An 18,706-nucleotide genomic window follows, 5' to 3' on the forward strand; every position below is an offset into this window, starting at 1 on the left:
AGAGAGAGAATTTATGTTAGGTTTTGGTTTGAACTCTTCCACAATTTTGGATTTGTTTGTTTGATGTTCCTGTTGCATTACCATGATCTTCATCCGACATGAAAAAATAATCTGTATGTGATCCAGGAAACCCTCAGTGATATATTTTTCCTCTGTGTTTTTACTTGATGTTCATAAGAGTTAGCCGACCTTCCGCATAGAGGTGGTCGAAAATTCCGCCATCCTCAGCATATCCCTAGAAGAGCCTACAGAAAGCTGAGAAAACGGTATTAATTAGGCGGCTTCGCATGATTAGTCCATGAACCTGTTCTAATTATACATTTGACATCATTGCTGAGGCTAAGTGTCAGGTTACGCTATATATGGGGTCAACCCTCAAGAGTACTTCTACCCGAATGACATAGCTAATGGCTTCCCTACTGTGATAATTGTACCGAAATTCCGAAAGCAGCCGTGCCTATCGCGATACATGCAGGGGAAATGGCGATCCAGCACCTAGTTCTATCATACATAAATATCGCAGTCGAACTGTCTCTTCTCTCCCCCGAAAGCATACCGCGACCTTTGTTGAGAGTACTACGGAAGCACCTCGGTTCGGCCTATCAATTCTATTGATCGCCCACTCCCGTTCTGCTGAAAAGCGGGGCTTCGGGAAGTATGCATCGATGCAGCTGTCTGTCGCTGAACCCAAACCGCCTATAAACGTTGAGCGAGATCGTAGGCCAATTTTGGTTATGATATCATCCCATCGCACATGGGCAGCACCTCTTGGTCGCATACCATGGAATCGTTGAGCTATCGATTTATTGGTGAGCTGCGCCAAGCATGTTATTATAAGCCAGTACTTACTACTCTAGAGTCAAGTGATTCACTTATGGCGCGACGCGCGCGGATTGCACCAAATCTCGCGCACCATTATTTGTAGGCGTGTGGGTGTGCGTGCTTGCGACCGACCGACCCACCTATCTGTTTACATTCTCACTCCACGGAGCTTTCCTGCGCTTCAGTTTGTTGTCTCTTTGTCCACGGTATGGCACTGCTCCTGCCCTGACCCATCTTGCTTGTTTGGCAGCTGGTGCAACAAAACGACCGAAGAATAACCGAGCGCCGCGCCGACCTATGCGGAAAACACTCTCGTTCTCCACCCGAATAGCAGCTCCCTAGGCTTGGCCCCCATAGTTCGTCGTTATCGCGTTGTTTTGTTTTGATTAAGCGTCGCGATGTCGTCTGTGTTGGCGTCTGCTAAGCGCACGCGGGTTTAAGCTGCGGGAGCGCTAAACGCGGCGAGAAACTGACAGCATATTCGCGATACAGCTCTGTTGAGAGCGGAGTGTTTACGAACGTCGGTGCTATGGTGACGGCGCCGCGATGACGTCGAAAAACATGCTGGAGTGCAGCGTTGGCAACTATTGTGATAACACTCAACATTCCCCGTTAAAATTGCCTAAATGCCGAACCACAAATGAAATATTTTCAGCGTACTTTGCTTACTAGGACTTCTCTCCTTGTATGGCGACCGTCATAAATTGGTCAAGTATCTGAAGATGTTCTTATTGGTTGTTGTTAGGTATTCCAGAAGTTCATTCACAATTGAGGATTCAGTATGCATTGGTAACAACGAGAATTACAATCCACAGATTAAAATTTTCAAATTTAAATAATTCGATCGGAACTTATTTAAAACATTCGTTTATCATAGAAAGACCTTGCTTTAAAATTTGCGCCTATTTCGCATAGAATATAGAATCCGTTTAAAAAAAAAAACACAGCGCAGAGTTTCATTGATCATTGAAAACAATTTTTAAATAAATCCACTTACCATGTGTAAACTCGAAATTAGTTTTCAAGATTCCATAGCTATATAATCAGAATCTCTGTGAATTGTGTTACATGGCGACTGTCAAAAATATGATTCCTTACCTGAAAAGAAAAGAAAACACGAGAGTTATTTTTAAATCGTCGATTTGGTGGGATCAAAATTACTTGAAATATGATATAACTTTTATTTTAATGTATTGCCTAGTTGAGGCTTTTCATGAACAATCCTAATCATTTGTTTTTCATTTTTTTAATCTTTTTCATTTCTTATCAAGTTTTTTTTTCAAAACGAATTACCGTTATGAAATTTTCTCAACTTTCAACCTTTGTAATAAACCTCTCAAATAAAGACAAAAAAATAATAATTATAATAAAAAAAACTCTTGTAATGGTCATTGAAAAAGTTTCATGTTTAAGATGGTATCACGACAAGTATTAATTATTTCCATTATTTTGGATACCGTAGTGCCGGCTGACTATGGGTTAAAATGAAAAATGTTTTGGGGTTTTCTGATATTTCTACCTGATTTAAGTTCGATACCATATTCAAACAATCGTACATTAGGCGTTTTAAGGGGTTGTGCAAAATTTGAAAGCCCCAGCAAACATTTTTGTAGATATATTTCTCATGTGGAATCTGGACAGATTTTCCGTGCGAAATTGAAAATCCATTTATGCGAATGTATAGAATAGTCCCATAAAATTAGAAAAAAACAGCATTTGCCTACCAAAGCATGAAGAAAAAAAGGACGTTATTTCCAACAATAATCCACTTATATTCAATCTTGTATCTGATCGATTGTCGACCAACTGTAATTATCAAAATTTCAACAATACTACAGGGTCCGGCAATTGAAGGGCTACATTGAAATAAACATATAAATTGATCAAAACAATTTTTTTTCAAATTCATTCAATTTCTCTTGAAAATAAATTACTTTTTCAAAATTCACTGGTAAAGTTCGCGAAGTCCATAGGGTTCAGGTCTGGCGAACTCGCCGGCCACTCGGAGCTCTAAATGAACCCTGGATAGTGTTGAGCAATCCAAAGTTGGGTTTTCTTTGGGCTTTGTGAGCCGGCGCCGAGTCCTGTTGGAGAACCCAATCCCTGGAATCAAAATGTCGACGTGTCCACGTTTTGACGACATTCTGTAGAACTAGTTCCCGATATGTATTTTGGTTGAGCTTTACCCCTTCAGGGACAAAAACCAGCGGAGTCCGGCCATCACGAGTGATTCCGGCCCAAACTATCACCGATGCCAACTTGCTGACGCCGGGTGGCCGTCAGCAAGTTGACATGGCTTCGTGATCTGTCTGGCAACCAAACTCTGTTGTCCTGCTCATTCACGAACTGCTGTACGGTGAAGAGTTTCTCGTCGGTAAACACGATATTCTTCAACCTTCCTTCCGCGGCCCTCTTCGGCAGCGCCTCCACTCTTTTTATCCGTTCTTGTTTCTGCTTCACCGTAAGGTCTTGAACCTTTTGGATCTTGTAGTTGTAGGGCTTGGTCTGAAGTTTATCTTCCAGGATCCGACGGAGACTTCGATCCGATATGTTGAGATCCTCGGCCAATTTAGTGGCACTACGACGAGGCGCTACTTGACGATCTTCGCCATGGCAGGTGTCACCACAGTAGGTCGGCGTCCCCCACCATACTGTTTTTTGGCCCTTCCGGTCTCTAGGCATCTTTTAACTGTACGGTATACAAAACTGCTGCACACACTTATCGGACAGCTCACGAACTATGTCCTTCTGCCGTTTGCCAGCTAGGAATAAGGCAACCACAGCGCTACGTTTCAGTTCGAGATCCATTTTTCCGAATAACACCTGATTACAAAAGTAACACTTACATCCAATGATAGTTAAGACTTAATGTAAACAAAGCGACGAGGGGTCGTTCAATACTGTTTCGTGTGCAACGAAGTAATTACTGTTGAAGTAATGTAGCAGTTCTATTGCCGGACCTTGTATAGACAGTGTCTTCGAAGGAATTCATGGTAAAAAAATTAAAAAAAAGGAAATTCATACCGTGATCGATTTGCAGGGTTAGTACTTGGTGGTATAACCCTTATTACGCATCCCTTCTCGCACCCGGTTCGGCATCGACTCCACCAGCTTTTGGCACGTTGTCACCGGGATAGCGTATGCGTACCACACCGCCTGGATTCTCTTCCACAGCTGCTGCTTGTTTTTTGATTTTTCGGTGTACACCTTACGTTTAACTATTTCCTATAGGTTCTCTATGGGATTGAGATCAGGGGACTGTGCTGGCCACTCCATAACGTCTACCTTATTATCCTGGAACCACTTTTTTACCGTTTTAGCGGTATGTTTTGGGTCGTTGTCCTGCTGGAACTGGCACTTTAGGGGCATCTCCCACTCGGCGTGTGGCAGCATTACTTCCCGAAGTATCTGGGCGTAGAGATGCTGGTCCTTAATCCGGTCGATCCAGTACAAGGGACCCACCCCGTACCAAGAAAAGCACCCCCACACCATGATGCTACCTCCTCCATGTTTGAATGTTTTATTTGTAAACTGGGGCATATACGCACAGCCGAGTGGGAGATGGACCCAACTCTTTCCGTCCGAGCCGATGAGGGTCACTTTGGTCTCATCCGACCACAGCACATTTCTCCATAGTTTCTCCTTTTCCGGACCGACCCAATCGAAGTGGTCCTTCGCATACTTCAGCCGCGCCTTCAAGTGCTTCGGCGTCAGCATCGGCACCTTCCAGGGACTTTTTCCTCCTAGTCCCTCCTCCGCCAACCGTCGCTGAACCGTCCGGGAACTCACAGATAAGTTCAGCTCGTCTCTGATCTGCTTGGACGCTTTGAAAGGGTCCTTTTGCTAGGCCCGCTTGTCCTTTTGCTTGAAAACCAAAGTTTTCGACCTTCCTAAGTAGTCGGCAATCTCGCGTTGGCTTTTGCCAGCCTTGTACAGATTCCGGATAATCGCTCGCTGGACCTCCGTGCTGTGCTGTGCCCGACCCATCGCTTTTTCGCTGAAAACAGAGTAGGAGGAAGGAAATCTTTATTTTTTGTTTGTTTTCATGATCTACATGATTAATTTTATGGGAAATACTTACCAGGACACGAAAATGGACAAACAACACCAAAAACAACACCTTTTCTTCAAATCTAGAGCGCTGAAAATGCCGGAACAGCCAAACTGATGAGCTGGTCTTATTTTATGACGCGACTTTTTTCACCCTCTGACAGCTTTCTGCTCGAGTAGAACAAACGGGTTGCTTTGATTGCAACAAATGTGCAGTATACAAAGTTGGCATACTACAATAAGTGCTTGCCGCTAGGTGTTGCATATTATTATATTTGAATTGGCAGTTTAAAGGTGATTTGAATATTTTGCATCAGAGCGGTCCTGTTCTATTGTCCGACACTGTAAATACTATATGAATATTATACGAATTGATGTTGTTCGTTCAACAATTAATATAATAGATTCAACTATAATGTACGACTGATGTCATACATTCAACAATAATTATAGTAAATTCAACTATATTTAAATGATTGATTTGATTATAAATATGTTAGATTCAACTATAATAATATGATTGATTTAATTATGAATATGATAGATTCAATTTTATTCCTATGATTGATTCAATGAGGTTAACTAAATTTTAGTTCTGTTGGTATTGGAAGTTATCATATCTTAAGATGTTTGTTTTTCGGAATAATTTTATGGCCACGTTTTATTTTCATTCAATTTATTTGTTCAGCATTTTGCATCTAGTTCGTTTTAGCCGCCACAATGCTAGAAAAGCTGACCGGAAATCCCGATATCCACGTCCGGGTTTTTCCGCTGTTGTTCTTTTTGCATCTTGATGCATGGTAGACCGGCAAATTGTGCGTCTTAACTAATCGGTCCCGGAAGACGTTCTCAGAAGTCCGTGCTTCTGCACCCGGCGAAGATTGACCTTGTGGGGTGAAAATTCACTCAATATCATGACATCAAACTATCATACGCTGACTTACCAATGCTAGTTTCCTGTGAGATCACGCGAAGGAACGTCGAGACCCAAGTCGATTTCGCGGACAGCCAGAGTAGATGTACCTTTCCCAATTCCAGGAACTTGAGGCCTACTACACGACAGCTGCCAGGAACAGGTAGAGGACAATATTTCTTCATCGTCGGAGAGCGCTTGCGCTTTGCCACTGATGTCTGAAATTGCCGGCTGAGCCCTAAAAACAGCACTACAATCGCTGCAGGAAACACATATTGGTCTCACACTAATGATTTTTTTTTTAATTTTTGCTGATGAACACGGATTAATACTATAGTATTCAAGTATCACACAATCGATCATAAAAATATAGTTTAATTTACTTTATTTATAGTTCAATATCTAGAACCAATCATATATTTGAAGTTGAATCTATCATATTTACAGTTGAAACAATTATACCACTGTAGTTGAGTCTATCATATTTATAGTTAAATGTTAAAGGTCAACCAGAAATGTATAGATGAATCTGTTATATTTATAGCACAGACTAATTTTATAGTTGAATATCTTAAATTAATTATACAATTCTAGTTGAACTTATCATACACAGAAAAAATTTTTGAATCTTACGTGTCATTGAAAATGGTTAACTTTAAAATAATACAACCTGTAATTTCGAAATCACGTAATTTTCTATTGATAGGTTGAAAAGTAAATATAAAATCATTGAATATTACAGTAAATGTCCTGTAACAAAAAGGAGCAGGACAAGTACTGTAGTTTTACAGGTCGAAGCATTAATTTTTAAGTGAGAGCATTCTTTACAGGCCGGTTTTGAATATCAGGACTGTAAAATTTTGAGCAATTGTGGCTAGTGTTTGTAAATGTTCGTTGCGCGGATTCTGAACATCAATTGATACAGTTTTTAAATTGAAATTAAGCATCAATTGTGAACACTACAGTGACTGGTTTGCCGATGGAATATGGTGTGAGGTCAGCACGGGTAGACTTGTTTGCATATATGTCGATTGATTCCGTCAAGCAATGGCTTTGTTGGCGCGCTTCCGAACCTTGGTTCCTTGGTCCGAAGCGGACGAAACTTCATGTTGGAGGAGAGTCAAAGAACAGGACGAATCGCTGTGAAACGCCTCTAAACGGGACTGTCACCGGGTGGCTTAGAAAGGGAACATCCGGCTGCATCGAGCCTCCATAGTTTTTCTGTCCAACTCCGAAATGTTGCATCAGCAGTGGTCCACCCATTTCTCAACTGCTATACAAATGCATGCTGCAGTCATCCGTTGCACGATATCGAGGGCGTACGAGAGCAACTGAACGCGATATTCACGTAGCCGCTCAACAGCCGTTTAACTACGAACGTGGAATTCCACTCAGTCAAGTTTGTCTAAAGAACTTTAATTCAATTTAATTTAATATTCTTTTTAAATTCCAGGGTCTCTCGTTTTGGAAATAATTCCTCCGCACATAATATTAGACATGACACCATCACAATAAATACTAACAATAAACAATAAAAACTTACCTTACAATCGTAACTTTGTTTTTCAGGATTCTTGAAATTCGCTTTTTTTAGAAAATGCCAAAAAATGTAACTTCAAGGTTTTCGTCAATAAAAATTACAATTTCCAAAAAAAAAAAAAAAATACATATCGATACCGAATTTTGAAAAGGGCGATTGCCGTTAAAGAAGTGTATTGGAATGTAGGGCAGTGTTGTCAGCGCGGTCAGGAAAGGAAACTCCGTTTTGTGAGCAAATGCTACAACTGCATAATAAAGTTTATTAGTTGATGGATTATGGTTGATTGTGTGTTTATACGTACAATATTTCAGTGTTTCATATATCGCTTTCCCGAACCTATGCTACAACGGTATTTATTTCAGTCGGAAGTTAGTAAGCGTGTATTAGGTTATGATTTTGTAATCGTCAAACCTGCTTTTATAATTCACTTGACTACGTAAGTTTTGCTTATTTCAATTATGAAATCTAACTGTCGACTTTCAAATGTCGCAAAGAAATCTAAATAATATTTGAGGGAAAGTTAGTTTATGAAATTTAGTATAAGAGCTTATTATAATTTACGTAGTCCACTCGATGAGGCTGCAGAATTGAAATAGGCAGTAATTTGACAGGTCATTGAAGATGTCAAATCTCTTCGACCTGTGTCTGCTATGATGATGCTCGTCTCTGTCGCTAGGTGTCACGGCAGTCCAGATGCTTTGGTAGTGTCTTCGATTTCCAACATACTCCCCCCCGTAACCATGACCGATGTCTTACTAGGTTCATTGTTTCCAGCGTCAACGTCCAGCACAGCCAGGTTAGCGACTGACTGACGAGAAAGACCTTTATTTGTTTGAATTATAGCCCTACGACCCCGACCATCTTTTCCGTAAATGACCTCAACTACCACGCCTCGAGCCCAACCATTTCTTCGCCCTTCATCGACAATGACAACTAGATTCCCAGATTCCAGTGGTTTAACCTCTTCAAACCATTTGGTTCGACGCGTCAGAACCGGCAAATATTCTCGTACCCAACGTTTCCAGAAGACATCAAGTTGTACTTGAATTCCGTTCCAGGTGTTCTTCAAGGCAATTTTCGGATCTGTTGCCTCTACTTCAGCTTGCTTAACGCCGTTAGAGCTTCCCAGCAAAAAATGGTTAGGTGTGAGCGCTTCACTCTGCTCTGTCTCCAGCGGTAAGTATGTTAGTGGTCGAGAGTTCACGATACCTTCAGCATCAACAACTAATGTATTTAGTCCTTCGTCGTTCAGCTTCCTTCCAGCACTCGTGCTTGCCTCCATCGCTGCTTTGACCGAGCGAACCATTCGCTCCCAGCATCCGCCCATGTGTGGAGTTTTAGGAGGAATAAATATCCACTTTGTTGAGATGTTGGTGAATGTTGAAGCCATGTCGGAGTGTATCATTTGAAGTTGCTGTTGAAGTATGTTGTCGGCGCCCCGAAAATTAGTGCCATTGTCAGAGTGTATCTCAAGAGGCGCTCCTCGACGTGCGATGAAACGACGGATGGCCATTACGCAAGATTCTGTACTTAGACTATACACTATTTCAATGTGTACTGCTCGTATGGTCATGCAGGTAAACAGTGCGCACCATCGTTTCGCTGCGCTTCTGCCCACTTTGACCAAGATTGGACCGAACAAGTCGAGGCCAACGTAGCTGAAGGGGCGCGTAAAAGAGGCTAAACGCGCTTCTGGTAATGGCGCCATTCTGGGAATTGACGGTGTCTTTTTGTAAATTTTGCAGTGTTGACAGCGGCGAGATATGCTTTTAACTGTTGGACGAATCTGCGAAATGTGAAAGGATTGTCTCAGTTCATTTTCCACGGTTTCACAATTTCCGTGGAGGTATTTTCGATGGTAATAAAGAATTATTAGTTCGGTGACAAAGTGCGACTTTGGCAAAATAGCTGGAAATTTGACTGCGTTCGAAACATTCTTTGCTGCTCCGATACGACCATCCATGCGCAAGACCTCATGCTCATCCAAGAACGGACTCAATTGACGAATTTTGCTATTTTTATGTAATGTTGCTTGACCGTTTTTTAGCTTGCGCCTTAAAAGCATGGATTCGTCGGGAAATGCTTGCCACTGGATCATACGAAGTATTGCGTTTTCACCAGCTGTAAGCTCCTTTTGGGTAAGGTGTGCCCCTTCTTCTCTCTTCAATTTCCTCGAACGGTAGATAAAACGGTATACGTAGGAAATTGTACGTAGAAGTCTTTCCCACTTCGAAAATCTAGTAAATTCGACTACAGGCTGCGGAATAAAAATGACACGGTGAGCGCATGATGAAATCTTCAACTCTTCGGTGGTGGTTAACATTTTTTTCGGCTGGGGCCAACTGTCCTCCTCGTTCCACAAGAACTGGGGTCCTTTGAACCATTCGTCGTTTTTATGGAGTTGAGGTTCCTTACTCCATTTGGTTGCTTGATCGGCAATATTTAATTTCGATGGTACCCAACGCCATTCGGATACGTTCGTGGAAGATAAAATTTCCCCTACTCGACAGGCTACAAACTGCGTGTAGCGCCGATGGTCGGACCGGATCCAGGCTAGAACAGTGCTGGAGTCTGTCCAAAAGACGACCCGTTGGATATCTACACTGTGGCCTTCCACTATAAACTTTCTGACACGGGTACCTAAAACCGCTCCTTGAAGTTCTAAGCGAGGGATTGAGCAGTGTTTCAGGGGAGCGACCTTTGTCTTCGCCATCACTAAGGAACAGGAGAACACGCCTGAGGAAGCAGGAATACGGAAAAACCCGACTGCTGCATACGCATCCTCACTGGCATCGACGAAAATGTGTAACTCAAGTTTTCGGTAGCAGTTGCGAGTAACTTCGACAAAATAACATCGAGGAATCCGAAGATTTGCAATAAGCGGAAACTGGTCAGTCCAGTATAGCCACTTGTCGAAGCATCGATCGTCTATTTCTTCGTCCCATTTGATCCCTGATCGCCAAATGTCTTGTAGAAGTACCTTGCCTTGTAGAGTGAAAGCTGCTAGGAGCCCTAGAGGGTCGAAGAAGCTCATTAGACACCTAAGAACTTGACGTTTTGTTGGCCTTGCTTGAGATGCAATGATTTCTTGAAACTCAGGAGATAATGTCGTAGAGTAACCTAAATCATCGCTGGCGGACATCCAATGCATTCCCAGTACTCGTTCGAAGATTTTGTTGTCATCGAGGTTGAGGTCTTTGGTTTCTGAAGTTAGAGGCGTTGCAAGCTTGGTAAGCACTTGAGTGGAGTTGGAAATCCAGCCACGTATATTGAAGCCTCCATTTGAATGAATCATCCGGACTTCTGCTGAAACCTTCGCGGCTTCCTCCGACGATTCGAAACTGTCTGCATAGTCATCGACGTAGTGGCCCTTGATGATAGCCTCTACCGCTCGTGGGTGAGTGTCTTTGAACTCCAGTGCATTTCTATTTTTGATGTATTGTGCAGAGGCAGGAGAACAAGTGGAGCCAAAGGTCGCCACATCCATTACGAAGACTTCGGGTGGCTCCTGAGGTTTCATTCGCCATAAGAAACGTTGCGCTTGTTGGTCTTCTGGAAGTATTTTGATTTGGTGGAACATTTCGGCAATATCTGCTGAGACGGCTACGGGGAATTGTCTAAAACGGAATAAAATCCATGGTAACGGAGGTAGTTCATCTGGACCTTTTAGAAGCATTGAATTAAGCGAAACCCCATCAACCTTCGCTGAAGCATCCCACACCATTCGTATCTTTTCTGGTTTTTTCGGGTTGATTGCGATCCCCAAAGGCAGGTACCATACACGACGTGGGTCTGTGTTCTCCAGCTCTGATTCCGTAATTCGATGTATATACCCCTTATTGAGGTATTCATTCATTTGCTTCTGCAAATTCACTCTCAGCTCAGGAAATTTATTCAATTTACGTTGAAGACATTCATCTCTTTTCAATGCCATCGGAAAACTCTCAGGAAGCTCAAACGTATCAAAGCGCCATAGTAATCCCGTTTGAAATCGGTTACAAAGCCTGGTAGTTGTTTTTTCAAGCAGCATACGGGCTCTACTGTCTTCATCGGACTCGAGTGCAACAGGCGGAGAGACCCCAATATCTTCCCTTGCAAAGTAATTTCTCACCCAGTCGTGAATATTTTCGTCGCTCGAACAATTACATGCGTGGCTATTGATAAATGACACAAGCGGTTCTGTAGACTGATAGTTTGGCTGGTCACTCACAACACCTCCGCAGATACACCAACCTAGTCTAGTTTTCGCAGCGGTAGGATCCTCAGTACAACCTTCTCTAATACGCAGGGGAACAGTCAAATGCAAATTATTCACCCCAATCAATATACGAGGAACAGCGTCGTAATAGCTAGCAATGGGCAGACCCTTGAGGTGGGTATAGCGAAGTGATAAGCTTTCATAATCGAGGGTTTGTTGGGGCAAACAAAGATCCTTTACTGTGCGAGTATCCTTCAGGCTCATTATAGAAGATCGCGGTCCGGAAATTGATAAATCTACAAGCTCCGAATCATGCTCTAAGCGAGTTACATTTCCGGTCCAACGCAGGCACAGTACTTGAGAGGTGCCTTTTACACCCAGTTCGTGAACAAGATTTTCCTCGACAAGGGTGAGTGAAGAGCCTTCGTCTATAAAAGCAAAGGTTTCCAGTGATTTACCGTTGGCGTGAATGGTTACGGGTAAAATTCGAAAGAGGAAGTGCGCATCGATGTCGCGATGAGTGTGGTTTTCACTCACTACAGGTGCACGGTTTTGTTCGGAATTCGGGGAAGATCTATTGCAAGAGCAAGTTGATTGTTCGGTCCTTCCGTTGGCGGTTGAAGTTTTTGGGGTAGCAGAACGAGGGGGGTGAAGCAGGGGGTGATGGCGTACGGTGCAATCATTGACACCACAACGGTTGTTGCTGCGGCAGGATCTTTTACCGTGTGCATATAGGCAATTTCGACACACACCTTCGTTTTGGACAAGACTCCAACGCTTATCAACATCAAGAAGTTTAAAATCTTCGCAATCAGCTAAACGGTGATCTTTGCTACACATACGATAAGCTCGGCCGACTGGGATTGGTTGGACTTCTGGTATTCCTATATGTGCATGTAGATTGCCCCCTTTTACGTATTTGTTTGTGGAAGCATTGTATGATGGTGTAACACGACTAGCTTTTTTTATTAAACCATTCATAAAATCGCCGAAATTTCGTAAGTTAGCGTTGACGATACTTGAACTAACGTCTGCCCACTCCATTTTGAATTGGGTAGGCAATCGTTCAACCAATTCGGCGAGCAACGATGGATTAGATAGATGGGTGTGCAAGCCTGCTGCTTCCATATGATTGCACACACTCTGAACTGCCAACCCGTAATCGATTAAGGTATCCAGCTTTTCAGGCTTTGGAGCGGGGAAGGAACGGATTTTTTCCAATAAAGAGTTTATCAAGAGTTCCGGGCGGCCGTAGAGGAAGCGGAGAGTCTCCATGATATGAGGAACACAGTCAGGCAATGTTAAGTAACTGCGCACGGCCTCTAATGCTGCACCTTTAAGACACCTTTGGAGACGGGTAAGATTTTCGGTCGTACTGAAGCCACAGGCAAGTGTGGTGTTGGTAAAAGTGCTAATAAACATTGGCCAATCGGATGCCGCGCCATCAAAGAGGGGAAGATCACGAGGCAAAGTTTGTCTAGCGGCTATTTGTGAGGGGGTAAGTTGGTATGAGGTCATTACATGTTTAATCATGGGTTGTTCGTTTGGCCCTAAGCCTAGCTGTTTTATAAATGGCTCGAGGGCATCGCTTTCATAAGATGAATATCCATGGTCATTAGAGGGTAATGGAACGGACTCACCTTGATTTTGTTGACAGGGGGGAGCTACAGGATGTACTGTTGGTCCTGCTGGCTGGAATGGTGTCGGATAACATTGCTGCGGCTCCTGTGGATGAGGATGGTATCGAAACATTTGCTGTTGCGGGTCCAATATCAGCTGTTGTTGCTGTTGATGATGACGATGTCCTTGATGCTGCTGTAAAGTACTGTATAACATAGTACCTTCCACTGGGTTGAGATTCATCGGTCGAGATATAGGAATTGGTGTAAGCACAGAATTCGTTTCGTTAACTATGGCTGGATGCGATGAAGTACCGAAAGGGTTCACGGAAGGGAACATAGGTAACGTAGGCGGCTGGGAGGCTTGTTGAGCAATCGAAGAAGTCGCTAGATTTTGATGGTTTGGATATAAACTCACTGATACTGGGTTCACAATCACTGGATTTTGTGCCTGGCTGTAGGATAGAGCCGGTTCAGATACGGCTAACTTCCCATAATCGGTTGTAATTTCAACACCAGTCCGATGAGACGAAATTCGTGGTACGGTTGATATCACTTGTGCAGGATTGAATGCGATCGGTAGATTCCGGCAGGTAGATTGTACTGACGATATCAAATTTGGCATTTTCGGAGTCTGTACTTGAACTGCGCCTTTTGCCAACAACACGGATTCCCATTGGTGGAACCCTTCCACAGCTAGAGAACTTTGATCGATGTTTTGATTCAGGCTATCTGTTTTATTCGTCGATTGTTTTGATTTTTCAACCGGTTGGAGAACCGTGTTGCTATCACCAACATTTTTCTTGGGATTCGCGGAGTTTTTGACCCACTCTTCTACCAAAACACGTCTTTCGCTTCGACTTAATTTACTTTTTACACTATGTTCGTCACCCGTAATGTCACATTCAGCTTGTAGAAGATCGAATTTCTTCTTACAGAGATCTTTATCGGCTATGAAACACTGAAATATTTTGTAGTATGTTGTCAGCGCGGTCAGGAAAGGAAACTCCGTTTTGTGAGCAAATGCTACAACTGCATAATAAAGTTTATTAGTTGATGGATTATGGTTGATTGTGTGTTTATACGTACAATATTTCAGTGTTTCATATATCGCTTTCCCGAACCTATGCTACAACGGTATTTATTTCAGTCGGAAGTTAGTAAGCGTGTATTAGGTTATGATTTTGTAATCGTCAAACCTGCTTTTATAATTCACTTGACTACGTAAGTTTTGCTTATTTCAATTATGAAATCTAACTGTCGACTTTCAAATGTCGCAAAGAAATCTAAATAATATTTGAGGGAAAGTTAGTTTATGAAATTTAATATAAGAGCTTATTATAATTTACGTAGTCCACTCGATGAGGCTGCAGAATTGAAATAGGCAGTAATTTGACAGGTCATTGAAGATGTCAAATCTCTTCGACCTGTGTCTGCTATGATGATGCTCGTCTCTGTCGCTAGGTGTCACGGCAGTCCAGATGCTTTGGTAGTGTCTTCGATTTCCAACAGGCAGGCTGAATCAGGACGGGATAGCTACGTACCTAGATGTGAAGGTATAATATTCCATTAATTTCAAATGGATTGGTCGGTCATCATCAAAGTTGGGAATATTGTGCTGTGTATTGTAAAAGCTTTTGTAAATACTTATTCTTAAAAAAATTCCATCTAATCTTTTTTAGAGTAAGGATGTTTCTACCAAAAAGGTTATTCCAATGAGTTTTTTTGTATTGAGCTCTTAAAATTAAAATTAAACGTATATACGTGAGATCAGTAAAATTGCGTACCGGAGTTTCTATATATCCTGCACCTGCCCTACTTTTTATGCAAGGCTGATACCGATACTCATTATCTAACCATCTTGTTTTTCGTGAATCTGCGGTTCTGCCAGAGATGCCAGGAGATTTTTTAAATATTGTCTACAACCTTTTTTAAATTTTTGGGAGTTTATTTAACCATAATAGTAAATATTTGTCAACAGTTAAGCCAATAAACTGCTATTGAACCATAATGTTGAAAGAAGAATAATATAATAATCAATGAACATTAAGTGGTCAAAGGGACTCAATTTGGAATTTTTGAAATTTTTGAAATTTTGAGAATCAGTAAATATTAGTAAGGGAAAGTCAGAACAACTGGCCTGGCACCGAAGATTGCTGAACCAAATTCTGACACGATCAAACCCCCGTTCTCAAGTTTTTCGTTGAATTTATTCAATTGCATCAGTTTTCGAGTGGTCGCAAGTCGTTGAATCATTTTCTTTGTTTTATTCCTTTATTCAAAAATAATTGACATTAATTTTTATATATTACATACATTCTCCTAAAATTAAGTTATTATCGAGGCTATGATATGAATAACGAAAATAACTTGATAAAATTTGATTAAGTTTTAATTTTAATTATCATTTACAAAATTTTTGAAAGCCCATTTGAAAACAATATTTTGTTTTCATAAAGTTGTGGACAAGACGCAAGATTCAAAATTGAATCTGCAGATTTTGCTAAGATTTTCTAAAAGTTGTGAAATAGTACTTAAAATTGGTATGGTATGGTAATTTAAAAAAAAGTGCAACAAAATAAATTACTTGGGCTCACCAATGTACAGAAGTCATACTGAGAACGGTAATCAGGTATGGTTCAAAGCAGTGCCGTATGTTTTTTGAAATTTAAAACCTAAATAATTCCTTTTGTGATATTAATGGATTTGATGAATCATCCAATAGAATGAAAATCCCATAAAATTATGAAAAACTTAAGTTAATTTATAAGTATACTAAAAAATCAAAAATAAATACCAATGAACCTTCATTTTTTTGTCCTGGGAAATTACTTTTGTTTATCCCACTGAATATTTTTCTTTATTTCACAGATTGGATGAGGACCATTTCACAATTCATGACCAGCAATCAGATGTTACCGAAGGATCCAACAACGCCAAAAAACACCGAGTAATGACTCCTTGCGCAACTCACGAATTTTGTTTTGAGCTTCAAAATAGTTTTATAATACTAGTAAGCTTAAAACGTCAACGAATAGCTAGAAACTGTTGAGAATCTAAATCATGTTTTCTATGCATAGTATTAGATGGTAATAGCAGTAATAGACACTATGTTATATCTACGAAAACCTCGAGGTTAAGGCCTGAATGCCGTGCAAGGTGAAATGTTACAGACGATGCATTTAGAATGAACTGCTGTGAAAATTTAGATTTGATCCTAAACAACTAAAAAATAACCAATCTTGACTTTAGGTCCTAGTACCTTTCTTGCATGTACCCGGCAGTTCTACAAGCTCTAATCCTTCAACCAGATGGTACTGGAACTGAGCATCGCCGACAATCTTAGTATCAACATTGTGCGGGAAAAATCCTTAATTTTGCCTCGATTCCAAATCATCTTTTCCGGCGGCTATAAGCTTATCATTCTCGATGAAGCCGATGCCATGACCAATGTCGCGCAGAATGCCTTGAACTTGAGGCATATCATCAGAATGCATACCGACAACATATTGTATGCGGTTTGGTATCATCTGTGACTACCTGAGCAAGATTTTACCGACTTTGCAGGCAGGTTCAGTTCCGGTTTGCAGTTAGCTAGCAGCAGCGCTGATTCTTTCACGCCTGGATCGTTAATTGGTTGCTGAAAGTCGAAAGTTTTCGGGAGACTTTCGAAAGTATGTTACCTTTTTTTTCAAAATTTCTATGAAAATTCTAAATTTACCAATTTTTCGTTTCAGAAATCTAATAGCTGAAATTCAATAAAGGTTTAGCCCTGAACGATATTCTCACGGAAATCAACTCTATTTCCACCGGATGGAATTGTCTTCTCGGGTTATGTTCCCGTTTGCTGATCAAAATAGCAGCCATGGGAGGACGGTCCACCGGATGTGTCGAGAAACCTAAGATGGCCGCAATGCAATCCAGGTGGCTCGAGATCAAGTGTTTCTTGAAGGCTGATTGAAAGCATCGAGTTATGAACTAATTTAATATTTCATAATAATGCTAAATCATCTCAAAATATTGTAAATTAATGCTATATTGGACAGTGGATTTTTTTTTGTCCTGACTTCTAGCAGGAGGAAAACGATTTTTTTTACTATTGAATAATAAACTGGCCATGAATAGCATTGGAAAATACTTGCGTTTTAGTATTTATTATGTTTCATTTATTTAATTCATTAATAATCATAAATAAATTTAAAGTAAAAGTACGAACTACAACCCTGTACACTGTACATGGCCTTAAATTACAGTCCTGTAATTTCAAATCATACTGTAAAAAAATGTGCACTTGAGAATTACTGGTACGTATTTTTTTTTCGACCTGTAAAATAACAGTAAATGTCCTGCTCCTTTGTGTTACAGGATATTTACTGTAATATTACAGAAAATATTTTTTTCTGTGTACAGTTGAATTGATTATATCCATTATATCAATTATATTTATAGTTGAATGCCTAAATTCAATCATACATATGTTGTTGAATCTATCGTATTAACAATTAAATCATTACAGTTTATGTTGTTATAACGGGTGTTAAATAAAAAATGAGAATTTTTTCAATCACACATCATTTCAGTATTTTTTATTAATAACATAATGTATTTTCTTCAAAAAATGTCAGTGAATGTTTCAGTAAGGGCCGTGGTCTGATGTTCAACGCAACTTTGTCGTGATGCTTTCACAAGAACGTTGTACGACACTTACGTCCATTTTCCGGATACAATTCCGGATTCTTGTAGTCAGTTGCTTCGTGCCCTTGGCCCTCCAATTGTTTTCATACACTAGGACACTGAGTGAGCTAAAGAAATCCTCTATTGGGCGGCACTGGGGCAAGTTTGTTAGGTTACGATCTTTTCGGTATCGGTATCTTTTTATCCTCAAGGTACGCCAGCGTCTTCGTAATGGAAAGACGCCTTGTCCGACCAAAATACGTACTTCCCATCCGCGTGATGCTCGTTCAGGAACGGCAGCAGGATTTTATCGAGGCACTCTTCTTGATAGATTTGTTGGTTGATTGCCAGACCGCTCGGCTTAAACCAAGGCTTTGAAATACCCCGGTCGGAAATGGCGATTTACAACATAACCTTTTTTTCAAACTTGTTCTTGAACTTGTATTTCACTTCAGGCGGCGTGGATGACTTGTCGCTGGAGTAGTAATTATCATTTCCTGGAATATGCGTTTTGGACAGCGGAAAATAGCTTTCGTCATCCAGAACGAATGACGTCCCGCGGTATTTTTTGGTCATCCACCGACACTGTGATTTAACCGTCTCAATCTGCTCCTCCGTGTACTCCGGCGACCTCGTCTTCTTCCTGCAGACGATTCCTTCCATCTTGAGGGTACGATGGATCAATACGTGGGAGCAGCCATATTTCCGACCGGCGTCACGCAGGCTAGTTGCATCCTTGTTGTCAAACAGCTTCTTTAACGATGTCTTCCTCTGCTTCGTCATTATCGTCACCGGACGATCACTTCCGACCTTCCGCTCTACGTTCAGGGAACCCAGGATACGATATACCGTACTGACAGGTACATTTTCTTCCTTAAAATGTGCCACCG

At 41.2% G+C, this 18,706-nt stretch overlaps 1 protein-coding gene across 1 annotated transcript; it reads right to left on the reverse strand.

The window, feature by feature from the left end:
- Nucleotides 1-5,570: 5,570 nt before the first annotated feature.
- LOC129760276 (uncharacterized) lies at nt 5,571-17,009 on the reverse strand. Its single transcript, XM_055757897.1, has 5 exons — nt 16,932-17,009; nt 16,683-16,782; nt 8,082-14,174; nt 5,817-6,044; nt 5,571-5,758 (listed from the first exon to the last, which is right to left on the reverse strand). Exons 1-5 carry the CDS (start codon nt 17,007-17,009, stop codon nt 5,571-5,573), a joined length of 6,687 nt encoding a protein of 2,228 aa, XP_055613872.1.
- Nucleotides 17,010-18,706: the final 1,697 nt, after the last annotated feature.

This window comes from Uranotaenia lowii, chromosome 1, assembly GCF_029784155.1.
Source record: "Uranotaenia lowii strain MFRU-FL chromosome 1, ASM2978415v1, whole genome shotgun sequence".
Classification (NCBI taxonomy): Eukaryota; Metazoa; Arthropoda; class Insecta; order Diptera; family Culicidae; genus Uranotaenia; species Uranotaenia lowii.

What these genes read in the sequence shown, in the direction of transcription:
- LOC129760276 (XM_055757897.1), bottom strand. Translation starts at nt 17,009, where the DNA reads ATGGCTGCTATTTTGATCAGCAAACGGGAACATAACCCGAGAAGACAA. An exon ending in CGCTGGAAACAATGAACCTA is followed by an intron (nt 6,045 to 8,081) that starts GTAAGACATCGG and finishes TGTTTCCTGCAG; the next exon opens with CGATTGTAGTGCTGTTTTTA. An exon ending in CTCACAGGAAACTAGCATTG is followed by an intron (nt 5,759 to 5,816) that starts GTAAGTCAGCGT and finishes TCACCCCACAAG; the next exon opens with GTCAATCTTCGCCGGGTGCA.